General features: G+C 35.8%; 1 protein-coding gene across 2 annotated transcripts in view; it reads right to left on the minus strand.

Moving 5' to 3' along the window:
- Positions 1-20949, minus strand: part of EPHA6 (EPH receptor A6) — an 839145-nt gene that overhangs the window by 90439 nt on the left and 727757 nt on the right. For both annotated transcript variants that reach the window (XM_068545596.1, XM_068545595.1), the window contains one exon: positions 17751-17960. In XM_068545596.1, coding sequence (XP_068401697.1) covers positions 17751-17960 — 210 coding nt within the window. The remainder of the gene's footprint in view (positions 1-17750; positions 17961-20949) is intronic.

Below are 20949 nucleotides of genomic sequence, written 5' to 3' on the forward strand. Positions count from 1 at the left end.
ATAAGGAAGCACACTGTCAATGTCTGCTACCTGTCCCATAACATGGATACACCATACTTAATCTATTTTCTTGTTGGTGGATATTTAATTCAAGTGAATATTTATTCCAATTTTTAAGAGTACATGCTAAGAGTACCTAAAAAATAGGCATCTTTAAGCGTTCCCTAATGATTTTCTTTATTTTTCAATTTAAGAAATAAGTCTCCCATAAAGTCCTGCTCTATGAGAAGGAAGCAGGGGTGGAAGGTAAGACTGTTTATTCAGGACTGTCAGAGACGAAGTGAGCTGGGAAATGAGCTAGAACTCCTTTTCACAGAGGGCAACTTTTTTTGATGCCTTAGGTCTGGATGCTGCAGGTGAGGGCTACTCGCTGAGGTTGGGGGCAGGGCCTATATCCTGGCCTCCTGAGATACCCTCATGAAAGAAGAATCTTCCATTTCCCAGGGCACTTTCAAATCCTTTAAACTTCCAGTTTATACCTTGCTTAATCCTTGGTTATTTTATTTAATGTTTTAAAACATGTTTCACCTTTACTTTTTTTCTTCCCTGTTTAATTAATATTTAATTTTTTTAAGTTTTTTTTTTCTTTTAAGTGGGAATCAGGAGATATTTGCAAAAGGGGACAGGCTGATTGCCTAAGCCCAATGCAAAACAGGCTTGAATCTGTTCTTCCTTCCTCATCTCCCTCCTCTTCCCACTCCCTTAGCTCTTAAATTTTGAGATATTAAAGAGATCTCTGTTTCCTATTTGTGTTCTGGTTGGTCTCCAGGACATAAAAGGAAGTCCTGCGGGAAAGGATGGCAGCTTGAATCATATATACATAATGCTTTTGACATCTTGATATACACTAAGGGGAATAAGTATAGTTTTCCACCCAAAGAGCAAGTTACTTTTCACAAATTTGCCAAGGAGCAGTCAGAGCAGTACTGATTTGTCCATGCAGCTCATGAACTATGTATACAGAGACTACAAGGACATCTAGGAGAGGAAATCCAACTGTGTAAATCTCCAACTTGAGCACATTTGTTTAAGCCCAAAAGAGAAATTGTGAAAGATGTAATGGGGTAGTACTGCTTAAGGAGGACCCCGTAAATGAAGGTAAACATCGTTAAAATTTTAATTTTAGGATTCTTTTACTTAAGTATTAAAATTTCTCCTTTAATGGCCTGATTTAAGGATAAACAACTAACATACAACAACCACCACAGAAAAAACAAACTGATCTTTCAGGGGAAAATTTAACACGTCTCCCAGTTTTCAGCTCTTTAGGACTTGATTAGTGTGATAAACTGAATGTTTGTGTCCCTCCAAAAATCATATATTGAAGCTCTAAAACACCCCTCCCATGTGAGGGTATTCAGAAGTGGGGGCTTAGGGAGGTTACTAGGTTTGGATGAGGTCATAAGGGTGGGGCCCCCATGATGGGATTAGTGTTCTGAAAGGAAGCAAAGAGCTCTCTCTCTTTTCATGATGTAAGGACACAGTGAGAGGGTGGCTCTCTGCAAGCCAGGAAGAGAGTTCTCACCGGGGAACTGAGTAAGCCAGAACCTTGATGTTGGACTTTCAGCCTTCAGAACTGGGGGAAGTAAATTCCTATTGTTTAAGCCACCCACTGTATAGTATTTTGTTATGGCAGCCCAAATTGACTAGCAGAGTTAGGCTGAGAAAATGTCTAATAGGCATTTTAGTTTGGATGTCTGAAAACCTGATTATATACTTAAAAACTAGAATTTGCAGCTTGAAAATCAAAGTCTTATAAACTATAAAATGTCTCAGTAATAGTTTCTCATCCATCATAAGCTCCAGTGTTCTATAAAGTTTCTTTAGTGTTTGAAGCCAGTGGAGGAGCTCTTGAACTATGCTAATATCTTTCTTAAGATGAACGTGGGGGCTTGAGACACCTCCATGTACGGTGACCAACATTAGGGAGCTCAGTCTTTACAATTCTTTTTGCTCTGAACTTCTTTTGATAATGTTGTACCAAAAAAAACTTTATCAATATTTCCCATTTATATGAAAAAATGCAGTGCATAGTATGAGGACTCAGAAAGACTGGCAGTGCTATGGCAGTACACAAAGAGATGTTATTTCTGGATTTACAAAGATGGCAGGGAACTAGTATTTTCCACTTTATTATTGGAAGTAACTCATCTTAGAAATGCAGTGAAAAAGGCTGCACCTGACGTGAACTATGAGCAAGTGTATTGATAGAAATGACAAGATATAGAAAGGAGTCATTGAAAACTGGATAAAGAATTCAGATTAGACCAAAATAGACTATTGTCGTAGATACTTTTCACGAGTTTTTCCTAAGAAGAAATTGGAATTTAATATTAGAATGTTATTTTCTTGTGTGTTGAGTAGACCTATGGTTCATGTAATATCTGGTAAAATGTATTTTGTTTTATTTTTATAACATAGGTTCAGGGTATTTTAAGTAATCCTTTTGTCATCCCCACAAATCCAGAATTGAAGAATACTCTCCAGATATTGTCATTTATTGATATCTTTACTGGCAGAGTCTCTGTGACTATGACAGCTATGATTCTGGGCCAGTACAGACAAAATCAGGCAAGAAGTACACCTTACAAAACGCTGTTTTAATGGGGCATATTTCTGTCACATTGTGCCACATTCATATTTCATTTTTGTTTTCCTTACTCTTGTTTGTTTATTTCTTGAAAATTGTGACATACATCCCTTATCCTCTCTTCTGTCTTGTTCTAGGCAAGTTAAATTCAAGCTACGTACAGTGAAGGACAAGGGACTTTACAGTCTGGTCACAATACCTTTCAAATCACAAAGTTCAGACTCATCTGTACTTCACTTCCTGCCAATGTGAATGGCAAGATGGTTACAATTTAGACAGCATAGGGACATGAGGAGTTTTACAAAACTTTTATTAGAAATATGACCCAGATTAACCTCAAAAATTCAAAGCTAGAAAACCAGTAAAAATGACTATATAGTGATATTTTTAAAAAATCAAGAGAACTGTGCAAAATACCAAAGGAAGCATAATGAATATTATATCTTAAGATTGTTATTATAACCCTCTTTCTGTCCATGTTTTATAAGTTTTCAAGTAGGAATTAAGGGGACTTCCCTGGCGGTCCAGTGGTTAAGACTCTGTGCTTCCACCTCAGGGGGTTCGATCCCTGGTCGGGGAACTAAGATCCCACATGCCTCACTGCGCGGCCAAAAAAAAAAAAAAAGAGTAGGAATTAAAAAAGTATATTTAGCCAGAAATAGAATTCAAGATATCAGAGAAAATGTTCTGCTTTTTTCTTGAGACTTCCTTATATTCTCTTGTTTCAGGATGAGGAAAATAACCATTTACAAATAGTTTTCCACATGATCTTACTAGGTGCTAAATCGGCTTATATTTTTCTGGGCTATTTCTAACACTTGAATAAATTTGCAATAGTGTTGGTAGGATGGGGGAAATTCTTACCTGAACAAATGTGGTCTAAATTCTGTGATTATATAGCCTGTATATAATCTGTGGTAACGCAGGAAAATAATTTAGAATTGTTTTATTCAAAATTATTTTATATATTACCACACTCATATCCAAAATAAATTTGGGAAAACATATCCATAAAATAGGTATCATTTATTTTTCAAAACAGTGCCTGAAGTTGCTATTATTATTTCAGGTAATTTTCCTGATACTACAGAAAATCCACTGGAGTAGTTTATATTTCAATATTCTTCTCTGGTTTAACCCTCTCTTCATTAACTACGGTTTATCAGGTTGCTAGTTTCGTTTATCTACCCTTTTCCCCCTTATATGTATCAATTATATATAAGCTACTGTGCTCAAATCTGTAGAATCTCTCATTGCCTTAAATCTTCTAAGAATCATGGTTGCCCTCTTGCCCTTCGAGACATCTTCAAGGTCTCTTAAATGTTCTCAAAACTATAAGCTTCATTTATATGCAAGAAAACTTAGCATTGGCATTTAAAAATGTCAATGAAAAGTCTGCATGTTTTATTTTCTTTTCCACTAAGTTTTTCTCTACTTCTTTGTCTTCCACCCAATTTATTTTAAACATGCTGCTTTCACTTACTTTAACAATTCCTTTTTCTGAATTTTCACTTGATGTTTTCACTGGGATTATTTTTCCACTTATACCTTAAATTTTATAGATAAAAACACTGAATAAATCATTTTAAAGTCCAGTACTGGAATCTCAATATGAATGTGGGTAACTTCTCAGTTAAATATTATAAGTCAGTTTTCTCTGATCCTTCCTCCCTTTTTATGGGTAGATAGTTCAGAGTTATTAAGCTTTAGTAAACAACACATAAGTAAAATCCTTGAAAATCGGGGCTTATTAAAGTGTACATCTTCTATCTCAGACAATACTAAACTAAGAAAAACAGTCACTCTTCCTTGATTTCCAGCAACCTTTTCAAATGTCCTGTGTCCTATTCATTCACCACAAGGGGGCATATGTGTACAATTGTATCATGACCCTTTGGCAGCATCATTTTATGATGATTACATGCAAGTATTATTTTGTTTTGTTTTATCATGCTTTTTTTCCCCTAGTATGTGTACTTTTTATAAATTGATCCTAAGACGACTGTATTTTCTAATGTTGAGTGTGGGGAATGAACTTCACTTTAAAACCAGAAGATATATTCTACGTTAAAACTCTAGAAACTGCAACTCCAGCAGTTTCTTCTATTTCCCATAAGACATATTGGAGTTCAAGCAAAATCTAATCCTCTCCAAGTACCCTGAAACCCCATCAACTTTAGAGATATTAAACATTCAATGGCATAATCTGAAATATACATAATTGTTTTAAGACTCTGAGATAAAATTCAGCACCTGGGGCAACTACATGACTTTGCTGAGGAAAGTTATTCATGTTTTGGCCACAGGTTATAGTTATATCATAGTTTAAAGTATTTTCACAAAATTTTACAGGCCTTCCATAAGTGCCCAGAGAGGGGCATACATTTCCACACCAGTCAATATTGGAGAAAAATGACCATCACGGATAAAGAGAAGAAACTGCATGAAGGTATAGCAAAGTGGAGACTAGTGAGGCCATCAAAACAAAGGTAAAAACAGAATGAAAAATTAACATCAGGGCTAACAATTTCACTCTTCATTATTAAGCGTGTTTTACACTGAAAACTATCTTCTAAGAGAAACTGAAAACAAAATTCGGGCTACATGGAATATATATTCAAAGAATAAGGTCTCTTAGTGTGACCATAACAAATCTAACTTCCCCTCGTCCATGCCACTCACCTTCCCTCCTCTCCCACCCCTTTCCCACTATATTGACAAATCTTTTACCTGCTTGTGACTTTTGTCTTAGTTAATGATGTGTAAGGCTGGAGGAGGAAATAATTGGATATGTGTCTAGATTATATTAGGGCAGTTAAGCAAGATAGGACTTTTAGATAACCTGTTTCACAATCACCTGGGTGTTTATTAAAAACCCAGATTTCCAGATCATACCTTGCTACTCCTCCCACAGACCTGCTGAATGAAAATGACTCTCTGGGGCTGGGAATTGGGAATCTGCATTTTAAATAAGTGCCTTAGGTGATTTTTATGCTGTTCATCTTAATAGAGGCTATAATCCATACTTTAGCTTATTATCCTGTTGGTTGTTATAATATTTCTGTAGATAGTAGACAGTATTATCAAGTCTATTCAAGATGTGGTTATAAACTCCAAGTTTATAACACACTGTTTTTTCTACCATATTATGTCTATAGTGTTTTCTTCATTACGTAATGATTCCACATACATATTGTCTTATTGTAATGCCCTGATTATGAAATTCTATTGAGGGTGGGGTGTATATGAGGGTGTAATAGCTTACCCCTTGCCTTTGTTAGTTATTACTTTCTATGAGTAATACAACTTGGTTCTATCGAATTTACATGCTGTGGAGCAACTAAGCCCATGCACCACAACTACTGAGCCTGCGCTCTAGAGCCCGTGAGTCACAACTACTGAGCCTGTATGCTACAACTACTGAAGCCCGTGTGCCTAGAGCCTGTGCTCCACAACAAGAGAAGCCACCGCAATGAGAAGCCTGCGCACTGCAACGAAGAGTAGCCCCCATTCACCGCAACTAGAGACAGCCTGCGCGCAGTAATGAAGACCCAACGCAGTCAAAAATAAATAAATAAATAAACTAAAAAAAAAAAAAAGAAATCTGAGCCCTCAAAAAAATATACGTTATAAACACTTAAATTAAAAATGTTGGGTCCCTGGTGGCGCAGTGGTTGAGGGTCTGCCTGCTAATGCAGGGGACGCGGGTTCGAGCCCTGGTCTGGGAGGATCCCACATGCCGCGGAGCAACTAGGCCCGTGAGCCACAACTGCTGAGCCTGTGCGTCTGGAGCCTGTGCTCCGCGACAAGAGAGTCCGCGATAGTGGGAGGCCCGCGCACCGCGATGAGGAGTGGCCCCCCACTTGCCGCAACTAGAGAAAGCCCTCGCACAGAAACGAAGACCCAACACAGTCATAAAAAAAATTAAATAAATAAATAAATAAATAAATAAATAAATAAATAAATAAAGGGGAAAAGATGGTTCAATTAAAAAAAAAAAAAAAATGTTGGGGCTTCCCTGGTGGCTCAGTGGTTGCGAGTCTGCCTGCCAATGCCAGGGACACAGGTTTGAGCCCTGGTCAGGGAGGATCCCACATGCCGTGGAGCAACTAGGCCCGTGTGCCACAACTACTGAGCCCGGGCACCTAGAGCCCGTGCTCCACAACAAGAGAAGCCACCACGATGAGAAGCCCGTGCACCGCAACGAAGAGTAGCCCCTGCTCGCCACAACGGGAGAGGGTCCACGCGCAGCAACGGAGACCCAACGCAGCCAAAAATTAAAAAAAAAAAAAAAGAAGTTGTCTTCCCTTAAAGAGATTTTACTTTTATAGTATATATGAAAAACAAAATTTTTCACCACTAAAAAGAACAAGGTAATGATTCAGTTTCTATAAAAAAACCAGAATTAAGGATCAGAATGTGTTAGGACCTAAATTATTCAATATATACAGAAAAGAGTAATCTAGAAAACATTATGTATAATTCATTTAGCAGCTGCCTATTTGTGACACATATTATACACTGATTAAGAGCATGGTTAAACAACTGAATAATGTGCATGCTTCATATGATAACAACCCGTTCTTATTGCAAGTTTAAAGAAGCAGAACTAGGTATAGTGAAACTCTGTGTGTTTACGTTAATTACAATAGGTCATGATCTGAATATATGCTAATATTTATGGATCATGAATGCATTCAGAGCTGTTCCTTGCAGAGGGAGAGGTCCAAGGGAAAGTTTGAGGAAAGTTATTTGTGGTCTCCTTTTCAGCGGCCTGTAATGAACCATGGCTGTAAATGTTTGCTGTATGAAAACCTCATTGGTGTAGCTAGCATAAACCAACGAAGGGATAGCCAGGTGAGAAAATAGAGAAAATGGGGAAAAAGTATTTATTTCTTAACAAGGATGCTGATAAATTTTTGAATGTTTGAAATTCAATTTTGTATCTTTTAAAAGTATACTTCAGAATTCGATAGCACTTTCTCTAGCTTTTGATCTCCTAATGATTGTTTATAGGCTTGGAAAAGGTGATGATTGTGGGGCTTAATGGTAGGCCCTGGGGTGACAACGAGGGATAGGTATTGAATTTGAAACTGTGGAAGAATCTGAGGTTTCATGGAATATTGCCCAGAATTCCATTAAAAAAAATCAGTAATGGTAATGTTCATTTCCTTAATCTCTTCATCTTTCATTTAAAAATAAATGTTACCCAGTGAAATGACCTCCATCTTTTTGATTCGAAAAGTCACATGAAAACAATCAAACAAACATGTTGTTTATTCACCAACTAATACCAGGGAGAAAAATTTTTAAATATACTGATCAGAAAGATATCTTGGAACTCTGCCAGGAGGTATTTCTCTATTTCTATAACATATATTGTTTTCTTTCTCTTAGCATGAAGTAAAATATTCATTGCAGAATACTTCAAAAAGTTCAATAAACAAAAGAACAAGAAACATTTTGAGATATGTGTGTATTTGTAATATATATCACCAAAGACTAAGAGATCATTCTCCTTATTTCTCAATCTTCAAAGACTTTCAACTACTGCCATCCATTATCTTCTGCATGGGTCTCAGAGGTGAGAAACAGAAGGAAGTTTGCATAGGACAGGAAAGAATTTGCATTGGGAAGTACTGGAAGAGAAGGAGGAAGATTCAGTTGTGGAACAGATATTTTCCTTTAACAATGTCAATATAGCAATAGTTAATTGACATTGTTTCTAACGTAATAGCCATGTGACTTGAGCACATCACTTAATTTCTTTGGGCCTCAATTTCCTTACTTGTTAAAAAATGTATAAATATATAAATACACACATATACTCACATATGTTGGTGGAGCTATTGACACAAGATATCTCAAGTATCTTCACCATTCTTTATGTTTTCTATTACCAGCTTACACCAAGCTACCATCATTTCTTGTCTAGGATGCTGCAGATGAATCTTTTGCTCTCTCTTTTGCCCTCTACAATTCATTCCCAACATATCAGGCAGAGTGAGCTCTTAAAAAACACAAATTCTGTTATGTCCTCAACTGCTTAAAGTTTTCCAATGGCTTCATTTCATAGTTAGTCTACTCCTTTCCATGACCTTTGAGTTTATACAGGATCTGGCTTCTCAGTCCTAGTTTCCTACCACTTTCCCTGATTTCTCAGTGTGTCAACCATCTTGGCCTTATTCCTACTTTTAAAATATGCCAAGCTTGTTCCCTAAGGTTTAGGATCTATATTTGTTTTCCTTCACCTCAGAACATCTGGCTTCAGATCTTTTCTTGGCTGGTACCTTTACAATTTTCAGGTCTCATTTCAAATGACACCTCATTAAAGATGTATTTTCTAGCCATGCTTCCAAGGTAGCTACTCAATTTTATTTTTTATGTTTTTATTATATATCCAACATCTATCACTATCTAAGATTGAGATTCCTCTTTCTCTTCTTTTTTAACTTTGTTTATTATCCTTATTCCCACCATACTCAAGGCTGTAAGCTCCAAAAGAAAAGCTTATTCATTAGAATATCTCCAATCCTCAGAACAGTATCTGGCATACAGTAGGCACTCAACACACATGTTGTATAAAATCTCAGACTGTAATTACACATGATTATTTAATGCCTGTCTTCTCCGCAGACCTTAAGTACTTTAATCTCCAACTTAGCACCCAATAATATTAAGATATACATGTTAAATGAATAAATTATGATTATTGAATCCTCAAACTAACTGTATATTTATAGTCTGCTTAGATAATTTAGCCAGTTTTTATGACTGAGGTGCTATTTTACTTAAACTCATGTTTTCATTTTCCTATTTACATTATCTGCTAATCTGGAGGTTTTCTTATGCGTTGATTACTGTATCAGAATGTCTTCAGATACAAGTCATAGAGTCATAGAAGGCCCAATTCTCAGTAGCTTAAGCAAATAAAATATTTAACTAAATTATAAACAAAAAACTGGAGTAAGTGGATTCTGCGTTGACATAGATGCTTAACAATTTCGTCAGAGAACCAGGTTCTTTTGCTCTCCTACTTGGCCATCTTTAGCACTGGGTTTGTCTCCTTAGGCTTGTTGCCTCATGACTGAAGGATGGCTGTCACAGCCCCAAGCCTATGTCCTTCCAAAACTATAATCAAGGCAATAAAGAAAAGAAGGGGCCAATTCTACGAAGCTCTCCCAAGAAAGAGAGCTTGGTTACATCTTGTTGTAACCAAGATGTGGTTCTTGGTTACATCAAGCCTATTTATAGTAGACTTCAATCCCCAAATTTTCCCCAAAGTTGCCAATCTCACTTCCCTTTATGTTTAAGTGACCTGTCAAAGAGTAAAATTTAAGTGTCAAAGGAGAATGGTATAAATATAACTGGCTTATGTATAAATCATGATTTATTTATTGGACCTGAGTTCATCATAAACATCCAAATAAAGATTTTATTAGCAAGGAAGACATGACAAGAGAGGTTGGGTAGGCAACTAACAGGGTCTGCCACAAATAGCATAAATAACTGATAACCTTTTCAATTTATTTGCCATTGATGTGAAGCTCTTTACACTGGGAATAAGTAAGTTTTCATAGAGCTTTCATGTGATTTATCCTGTATTTATAATGTTTTCCTTTCCAGTTTTTTATTGTCAGAGGAAAAAAAGCATTGTTTCCACATCAGAGATGAAACTAGAAATTAAGCATTAGTAATGACTTCTTTCTTCAGATGGTACCTTCGAAACTCTAGGGCTAAGGTCAGCAGCTTTGTGTACATTGTCTTGTTTTTTCTTTTTCTGCACAAGCAAGATGGGCCAATGAACACTGTACTTTCTGCTTGCTGAACATCCGCTGATTGATCTTCCCCAGGAAGATCAGGTCTAAGGCCTTAGGGTCCTTTCTTTAAAATGCATATTGGAAAGACACAGGACTTACATCTACAAAGGATTTGCTTTTGTACATGCTTTGCACAAATGACAGATGGGGGTTTTTCCAAAGCATGGCTTGGCTTCTTAATGGTATGTATGACTGAACAGGATGGTCTCTCCAGCTTCAAGATTTCTGATACAGCAATCTGCTTACACAGTCCTTTTCTACTCTGTGTATGATAATCTTCAAACCTGTTTCATGTGTTTTACTACCAAGAGCTCTGTAATGATCACAAACCCTTGTTTCCTAAGCTTCAGAGATGAGACCTTTTCAGGAAATCATTCTTTAGATATTATCTGATATTGTTGATTCTCATTTCCATCTTATGCTCAAGACCTGCCATTGTCAATTCACCTAACTAGTACATTTCAAAGAGGTCTGTGCCCTCTGATAGCACTGTTCCAGAAAATTACCATTAAGCTTTTGGGTCTCTCAGCCTGTGATCCAAGCTGGTATGTATGGTATTCATCTCTTCAACAGTTATTGAATATTCTTGCTTTGTACTTAGCACATGTTCTCTCTGGTTTAGTATAAAGCTTTGTTGCCCTTTCATCTGCATTGTTGTGGATTTGTTTTCTGGCATTTGGGCTCAAAGTGTGGACACACTAATTCCTGAGCATATAGTTTTTATACATTACATCATTAGAATAGCCTTTACAAAAAGTTTATATTGACAAGGATTAATAAAAACTGTCAGATTTTCTGCTCATGAATTAGTCCATCAAACAAACACTTGCTGGTTCAAGGGCACTTTTTTCCCTTTGAATTTAGGAAACCTAATATTGGCGCATCGATTTCTTTCTCTTCAGCTAATTATAATAGTCTGTATATTTGACTGATTTTGACTGACTACTATCATAATATCTGTCAGGTGAGAACTGTTTTTTGGGAAGAGTCATTTTGTTGTTCTTCCCAAATGGCATAGCTCCTTTCTTAGTGATGAATTCAGTTTATCACACCAGGATTTTAGTGTTTTTCATTCTTCCAAGGTTTATTTGTTCACCACCTTTTTATTGAAAAAGAAGTTATTTAAATCTCCACATTATAGCTTTCTGATAACATAGCTATTTTTCTCACTTTTTTCCTTTATATTCAGGCTGCTGAATTACATTTGCCTAGAGGAAACTCTCATTTCCTTTTCTTGAATTTTTCATCAAATTCTGTGCAGAAACCTGTCCTTATTTCTATTTATGCTAATGATATGCAGCTTCATGGGGGCTAGTAGGTTTCACGGTCCTCTACCCAAGAGTGCCTTTGCGCCCGAAGCTGTCATATCACTTCCATTTTTTGCTTGGTTAAATCTTAAGGAACAATTGAAGTACAAGTCATTTTTCTGGTTGGCCCTGGTTCACCTCCATAGACTTAGTGTAAGATGCACTTTACCACATGGTGTATCTCAGCACCGTGTCACCTCTATCATCAATGACTTGATGGACAGAGAATCTTGGGGTAGGATCTCAAAGGATAAAGTTTTATTTTTCAAAATCCAGAAATATCAGAAACATTTCTCAGTACAAGTCCTTTTATTTAGTGCATTGGATACCATATGATTTTAAATGAAAGCATTTAAAAATATTTTACTGCATAACTTTTTACAGTAACTCTTTTAGTTAAGAGACAGAAGTGAGTGAAAATTCTGAGTAGGTTTTACTAGCAGGTTAAGCATGTTCTCCAGGCAAATCTCAACTATTCATGTTAAATTAAAGTACTTAGAGGCAGAATAGTGAATGATCTAAAATACTTTTTATCTCACTTTCATTAAAAATATTTACTCTTAAAGCTGGACATGTCTCAAGATTTAAAAATTCACATCAAAAAGTCAAGCCAGGGACTTCCCCGGTGGTCCAGTGGTAGAGAATCTGCCTTACAATGCAGGGGGAGCGGGTTCAACCCCTGGTCAGGGAACTAAGATCCCACATGCCGTGGGGCAACTAAGCCCACACACCACAACCACTGAGCTCACGTGCCTCAACTAGAGCCCTCATGCCACAAACTACAGAGCCCACGGTCCCTGGAGCCCTCGTGCCACAACTAGAGAAGAGAAAGCCCACATGCCACAACTAGAGAGAAGCCCGCACGCTGCCATGAGAGATCCTGCGTGCCTCAACGCGTGCCGCAACTAAGACCTGATGCAGCCAAAAAAAAAAGAAAAACAAAGTCACGCCAACTTATAAACACTTGAATTAGGGGTAAAGGAGGAAGGTTGCTCAGATCTCCCCCCAACTTTAGAATACAAGGTAAATATATGCCCCTCATGCTCCTCCATTTTTTGCTTTAATTATCTCCATGTTGCGTATAGAGCATGTCTTCTTAGATTGACTCTTCTCACATATTATGTAGAAGAGGGGAGGTTAAGAGTTGGAGCTTGGAGAGGTCTTATGAATGCAAAGTAGATAGAATTAAGATGTTAACAGAACTGTGATTATACAGATTATGTGTTGTCAATAATGAGACTGTGCTTCAACTAGGAAAGTACTTGTATGGAAATATCACTATCAAAGAAAAAAGCAAACTTTGTCTTCATAACACAAGTGAACACAATTGAAAATTATCAAGGAATTTTAGAATTTTTACAGATATTGTGATAAAATGATTGTTCCATTTTGTTTTGATCTTTAAAATATAAGAAATGGAGCTACTCATTATAATTAAAAAAACTCTGAACAGTAACTGCCATTGTACCATACCTTAAGTAAAACTTATCTCTTAAAACAGACAAGTGTGAGCCATAATATATCTTTTAATGTTCTTGTTAGGTAAATCGGACCTCATTTCCATACTTGAGAGCAAAGAGGCTTAATATTTTCAATGTAAGTTTAAGACTTGTTGCTTAGCAATATTCAAATGAGAGAGAGTCCCTCCTCCAGAACTGGATATAAAACAATTGTCCATGTGAATGTGTGTTAGATTCAGTAACGGAAGAGATTTCTTAGCACTTAAGTTATAACAGATATGAGCCCATGTAACCAAATGAGAACAATCCAAACTCAGTAAATTTTGTGCAGATTAAGTTAGCTACATATCTCTAATTGTAAATGTATCATTAGGTGTGGTTCATAATCATTCACCAACCTCTCCTCATGAAGTGCCTGGTAGCCTCTTTATAGAATTGGCACGTAAAAGCAAGGCCTCTCAGTCCTTGTCTAGATCCTATTTTTGTGCATTTTTTTCCCTTCTGTCTTTAGCCCACATTTCTTGGCTTTCATGCCATCACCAGTTCTTAATGTCCCTTTGCAAAGGCTTGATGTATTTTAGTACAGAGCTTACCAGGAAAATCTGCTACTCCTGTAGTTGCCTTTCAAGCTGCATTGCCCGCTCTTGGTGTCTGAACATCTGTTGGTTTTATTATGTGTTACTTGTTCAGTTAGTCTTGGTCCTCTCTCTGTGCAGGCTTTTATCTCTTCTCAAGAATCCCTTTATTTTTGGTAATTGGCCCTCCAAGGAATAGGGCCTTAAATATGGTAGCTCCATAATAAACTGTGTTGAATACATGTTGAATGAATAGTCTTAGACTTGATGCAGGACATGCAAAACACTCTTAAGCTGTAGGAAGAAATACTAGAATTTCTGCTTATTATCAGTTGTAAATCTCATCCTTTTATTTACTTTAGTGTATTTTATAGTGTAGACAATACATTCTCATACATTACATGGATAGGTCTTCTAACTAGGGGGCTAAAGTCTCAGTAATTGTTGGCAGAGTAATTTCTCTTGTCTCATCTCTTTCTGGTCTGGTCAGTCTGGCTCCAATGGCCATTCTGCTGTGGTAGGCTCCACCTACCACTGGCTGACCAGTTCAGCACGATAGCCAGTACTGGGGTCACAATGGTCACTCCATCTTTCCAGCCTGTCTTTTAACCAGTTCTTACTGCTCTTTGCTGTGATATGTGCTTTCTGTATTAGCAAAGTCATCATAATGGAAAATGTTTATTTATCTTGCCCCTGTATTGATTCGGAAGGGGTAGTTTCAATGACTACTTTCTTGAAGTATACAAAAAAAACCCACCTTTATCTATGATGTCTTCCTGTTTTTAAAACCCTTCACAAGCCTCCCTTCCTCCAAATCCTTTGTGATACAGATAAAAACATTTATTAAAAAAATGAGGAAATAGCAATTATACAGCAAGAGAAAGAGTCAAAATCTTTTAAGGTAAAAGATATGTTCCAGGAAAGTTGTATACAGATAAAATTTTAAAAAATGAAATCCTACTTTAAAAAATGTATCAAGAGAGCTTGCTATTTATTTTCATTTTAACATTTTTATAAAGCAAAGAGTCAATTTCATATAAATGACCATTCTTCTTCTTTATTTTATTTTACAGGGTTTGCTTGAACTGAGGTATATCTTCACTAGGCAGTACTTTTCTGTCTCATTCCTTTTAACAGGAAATACAAAAAGTACAGTTATATAAAGTCCTAAAATTTTTACACAAAATTTGAACAGAATGACAACGCTCAATCTGGCATTATCTTGATGACTTTGAGACAGAGTACCTGTGACCTTTTGTTATATATCTAGTTAGTTATTGAGTCTTGTAAATTATACATTCATAACAATTTTCAATTTTCCTTCCTCTTTATTCCAACCGCTATTGCCCTAATTAAAGCCATATGACCCTTTTGGTCTATAGCAATAACGCCCTAACTGGTCTTCCTGTTACTGGTCCTCCTGCCCTTCCAGCTTGCCTTCACACTGTTTCAGTAATATTTTCTAAAACATGTATGTATTTTATTATTCCTCTATTTAAATCAATCAATGTCTGTCTCTTAATTACTATAGAAAAGCCTTCAAATTTCCTGACGCGCCACCCAACTACCATCACAATTATTCCTAAGAAACCTGGCCCCTCCACTGCTTCTCACCCCCATTCCAAACTGTCTACATTTGTGTAAACATTCCCATTCACTTCCCCAAATTTCTGTGTCTTTTTCTCTTTCTGTTTCCTCTATCTGGATCTTCCCCCCAACTGTCTGCCTAATGAAGTCTTTTAATATTTGTTCAGCTTATCTTCTTTGTGATGCTTTCTCCAGACCTCTGCTTTTTGGTACTTCCACATTTCTTTTACAGACTTTTGCCACATGATTTAATGCACTGAATAGCAAGGTAGCATGAGTCTGTCTACCCTGTCAAAAGGGAACCTCTTCAAAGGCAAGAGGTCTGCTATTTTGAGATTTGAATGTCCATGTTCATTATAAAGTCAAGTAATCAGTATATGATATTTTGCACCCCATGATCCTCTGAGCAGTTAGGTATGTCTGAGACTTTTTTTAAAAAGTACTTGGTTACATTATTTACCATTTACTTGGTACCTCAAATTCAGAGACTTATTTCTTAATCAAGACATAATCTTGATGAATTGGGAGATTGGGATTGACATATGTACACTAACATGTATAAAATGGATAACTAATAAGAACTTGCTGTATAAAAAAAATAAATAGAATTCTAAAATTCAAAAAAAAAAGACATAATCTATAACTTTCAAGAAGCACTTTTTGGAGTGTTAGTATATGGTGACCTAATTTGATGTTTAATTCTGTAGTCAGATTTAAACTAAGACAGCACTGTTCTAGGCCTCTTAGTCCTTACAATCATGTAAGACAGAAGAACATGTCTGGAATCTGGATGTCAAATCTGACAACAAAATCTATACATGCTTCAGGATTTGAGTTACCCTGTCAATTTTATTCGTATCTTAAATTTAGTTATGAGCTTCTCATTTTAAAAAAGCAGTTAAAATATTATTTAATATGAAATTTCAAGTGTATCTATATAGACATACAGCCAAAGAGTCTAGTAGCTACTCCTAAATATATTGTTCATTATTTCCTATCTTATTTTATCCTTTTAGTAGATCATACTTGTTGCAATTTTAATGAACATTTTATTTTATAATATTTTTATAATAATTCTAAATACTGTTCTCCAAGGTTGTAAATAATATGCATAGTAGAAAAATCTTACATGCATTGTTCCATAACTTGAAAAGTCGCTTTAAGTTATACATTTATAAAAATAAAAGAGAAGAAAATAAAAGACTTGAAAGGAAAAAGAAAATAATTATGACATTTTCCAGTTAGAAAATGGATTTGAAAATACCGCTTTTTCTAAAATGAACTATTTATTTTCAGACTTGATAGAATTTTATTTTTATGAAGCTTTTTGATCAAATTAGAAGATCAGTAGATACTTCTACCTTATATATCAGACTCAGATTAATTTACTCTCCTTAGAACTATTTCATTGTTGGAGAAATTAGTGAAAATCTCATCAATACATTAATGTAGAGGATTTTTACAAAGCAAACATAGTAAGGGTATAACATGTTTTATTCATAATATTAAACTTGTATCCATTCTAGAGCAGTTGAATACAGTGAGGTTTCAAAAAACATCTCATAGAAAATGAAATAAAAGATAACTAAATAAAAGATTTGCCTCTTTAAAAATAATGTGTAATGTCAGAGTAAGAGAAGAGAATAAAAACATCTTGAATAGTTTTACTGACTCATTTTTCATGGAAGCTGAAATGAGTCAATGGTGAGGGTTCTGTTTTAAAAATAACAGACTAGTATAATTTTACAAATTATTAGCTTTTTGACAGCTTGAGACTTAACTCCTTGAAACAATAACCAAAGAGATCAGTGGAATGAATTGGTTCATGAGTTAAGCTGAGATCATATTATTGACAGATGATAGTTTGGGTCTCAAGTGTTAGCCTTCTACTCCTGCTCACATTTCCCCCAAGTCCCATTCAAAAGAAGGTGAGAGTGTATTTATATATCTCCAGAGAAACCTACATTGTTCATTTTTAAGTATGATCAGACGTTCCATAACATTTGCTAGGAGAAAAAAATTTTCATTTCCTAACCACTGGTTCTTCACCATCACTGACTTAACTGATTGCACCATTGGCCTGCACAGAACTCCATTTAAAGGAGATAATTATTGAAGCATCAAAAACACTCAGGCAAAGGCAGATTTTTTTGTGAGGGCAGTAATGACACGGATCTCAAGCATGATGTTAAAGTCCCCACAGAGTGGAAAGAAAGGAAACGGTTAAGTGTCAATTCTTTTTTAAACCAGGCACTCAGATAAAACAAATACTTCTCAATTAGATAACGATGTTCAATTGGGAAAATGACAAATGAGAGCAGAAAATTAGAAAACAAAACCAGAATTACTCTAATAACATTAAAAGTAATAAAAGTAAACAATCTATATTGGAAAAGGATGTATAAACTTACAGTTGTTGTATAAGCAGCTTCTGGATCATCTTCCAGCACTCGGGAGAGACCAAAATCAGAAACTTTGCATACTAAGTTGCTGTTGACCAATATATTCCTAGCTGCTAGATCTCGGTGAACATAACCCATATCAGAAAGGTACTTCATTCCTGACGCAATGCCTCGGAGCATACCAACCAACTGGATGACTGTGAAGTGGCCATCATGTTTCTGAAAGAGAATCACGGGTATTTACATTGATTTATTTTATTGTAGTGCGTGCGCATGCATGCATGCATGCATGTGTGCCTGTTTGTGTAGGTGTGTGTGGTGTATTAAATGAAATTCTTGAATTTACTTTACTGGATCCAGTGAAGGTAAGTATCAAGTTTATTGATCATCGACTGTGTTCATAACAAAAGATAAAAATTTGTTGGAGATTTAAAGGAAAGGAAAATCTAGCTTGAAGTGATGAAGGAGGGAAAAGAAAGGAGAGAAGAGAATCAACCAAATTAACTTCCAGAAAAAATGATTTCAAAAAATTTAAGTAACAAAAGGGAACTAAAATCGAGTAAGATAGTAGCAAAGACTTCCAAGAAAAAAGAATTCACTTTCCTACTTTCCGTAGTAGTGAGCTCCCAAGGCAGTAAAACCTAGGATGTGATGAAGGCTGTGTGATTGCTGGAAGTATGGTGAAAAATGATCAACGAAAAAGAAAAATTGATCGCATAAACGAGTTTAGGAAAGTTGCAGGAGAATGGAAAAAAAAAAACCCACATGCAAACAGAAAATAACTAGATTTTCCCAATCTTTCCTTATACAGTTGACTCTGAAACAACACGGGTTTGAATTGTGAAGGTCCACTTATACCTGGAGTTTTTTCAATAAATACACAGTTGGCCTTCCTCATCTGAGGGTTCCACCAGCCGGCGGATAGTGTACAGTACTATGTTTACAGTCCTGGGTTGGTTGTATCCGAGGATGCAGAATCCACGGATACACAGGGCTGGCTATGGAACTTGAGCATCTGCGTGTTTTTGTATCTGAGGCAGGTCTTGGAACCAATCCCCCGCGGATACCCAGGGAAAACAATATAGAGCAAATATAAAGAAAGGTGTTGGCAATTGACTGAAACCAGGACTATTTTGTTGTAGTTCCCAGTGGGAAAATTAAAAGAAATATGAATAACAAGCCAAGCACAGCACTGGTATGTAGTAATCAATCCCTTGACTATTTATGCCTCTCACCTTGATTTAAAAAAATATTTTTAACTGAAGTATAATTGATTTACAATATTGTGTTAGTTTCAGGTGTACAGCATAGTGATTTAGTATTTTTGCAAATTATACTCCAGTATAGGTTATTACAAGATGATGGGTATACAGTATATCCTTGTTGCTTATCTATTTTATAAATAGTAATCTGTATATATTAATCCCATACCCTTAATTTGTCCCTCGCCCCTACACTCTCCCCATTGGTAACCACAAATTTGTTTTCTAAATAAAAATAATATATTTTTTTAAAAAGTAAAAAAAAATCCAGTTGTCATTCATACAAGATGTGTGCACCAATAAGACCAGATACAAGTAGTATAACAGTACAAATGTAGGGAAAATGAATATAAAAATAATTTAAGTTTGAAAAATAATGCATATTGTTCTACTTAGTTATTTGGAGATTGTTGTCATTAATGGGGTTATTGAGAAACATGAGATTATCAAGTTGGTTTTAAACATCAGGTAACATTTACTTATGAATGATATTAAAAATGAATATCTATTAAGAGACTAGAGGACTATATTACCTTATACAGTGTGATAGAGGCATACATAAGAGTATCTCAAAATTTGCAAAGTTAAAGCAGTTTTCATGGATATATGATTTAAAACTATAGAGTAGCTTAAACACAGTGATGATTTGACCATATCACAGTGACATGGTCTCCTATACAATGATGATTCATCAGTCAGTTAAATAAATAAATTTATATTACAAACGGAATAAACTTCATCTTACTTTATCAACATACGTCCCTGATAGCTCTCTGATAATATCTCCCAACTCAAGTGCAGAGTAAGGAAAATAACACTCTCTTAAAAGAAACATTCTACAGCAAGAGTATCCATTTAAGCAGGCTCTTCTGTATAATTAATGTATAAAAGATAACCTAGCAAAGAAAATCTTTGGTGTTATTAGCTCTTTATGTTTCCCATCCATCTTCTTAGACAGTGCACAATTAGATGAAATCTGCCTCTTCTGTCATGTACCCTACCTACCTCTCCTCTATTAGGAATCTCAAAGCCTTTGAAAGCATAAATTCTTTTGGACTAGAAAGGATTACACTAATTTTAAAGAGATGGTTCTTCTACGTATTAGTAAGTGAAGTTGTCTGGTATCACAGTTCTTGTCAAGGCAGAATTTCTGTATAGTAGGAAATGTTAATGGACGATCTGAACGCTAAAGAGTGCCTCAGTTTCCTTATCTGTACAATGAGAATAGTATAACCTAACTCAGAATTGTAGTGAGAATCACATACAAAACACATAGCACAGCCCATCATTTATTTTAATAATAGTCATTATTTAATAAAAACTTATAATCATATGTAGTTTTTGTCATTTTAATATTAATCAGAAAATTCTCCACTCACTTTCCTGAAAAATCAGTTGGCAACAGAAACTCCTACGTTATAAAGAGAAATAGTTACTTAACACCAGGTTGAAATTTAACTTCCTATCTTGTTCTGAGGGTGGCACAAAGCACCAAGTTATTTCTTTAAAAAAAAAGACTATTTTTTGGAACACTTTGCTTTGAACACTTAGGTTCAAAGCAAAATTAAGAGGAAGGTACAGAGATTTCCCATATACCTTCTGCCCCCCACACATGCATAGCCTCCCCACACGATTATCAACATCCTTCACTGGAATGGTACATTTGTTACAATTGGTGAATCTGCAATGACAAATCATAATCGCCTGAAGTCCATGGTTTGAACATTAGGATTCATTCTTGGTGTTGTACATTTTATGGGTTTGGACAAATGTATAATAACATGTACTCACCATTACGTTATCACATACTGTTTATGTATAGCACCGTATATCAATAACATAGTATTTTCACTACTCTAAAATGCCTCTGTGTTCCACCTATTTATCACCCCTGCCACCCCCCTCCCCTGGCAACCACTTATGTTTTCATGGTCTCATAGTTTTGT

The sequence above is a fragment of the Eschrichtius robustus genome, chromosome 6, assembly GCF_028021215.1.
Source record: "Eschrichtius robustus isolate mEscRob2 chromosome 6, mEscRob2.pri, whole genome shotgun sequence".
Lineage (NCBI taxonomy): Eukaryota > Metazoa > Chordata > Mammalia > Artiodactyla > Eschrichtiidae > Eschrichtius > Eschrichtius robustus.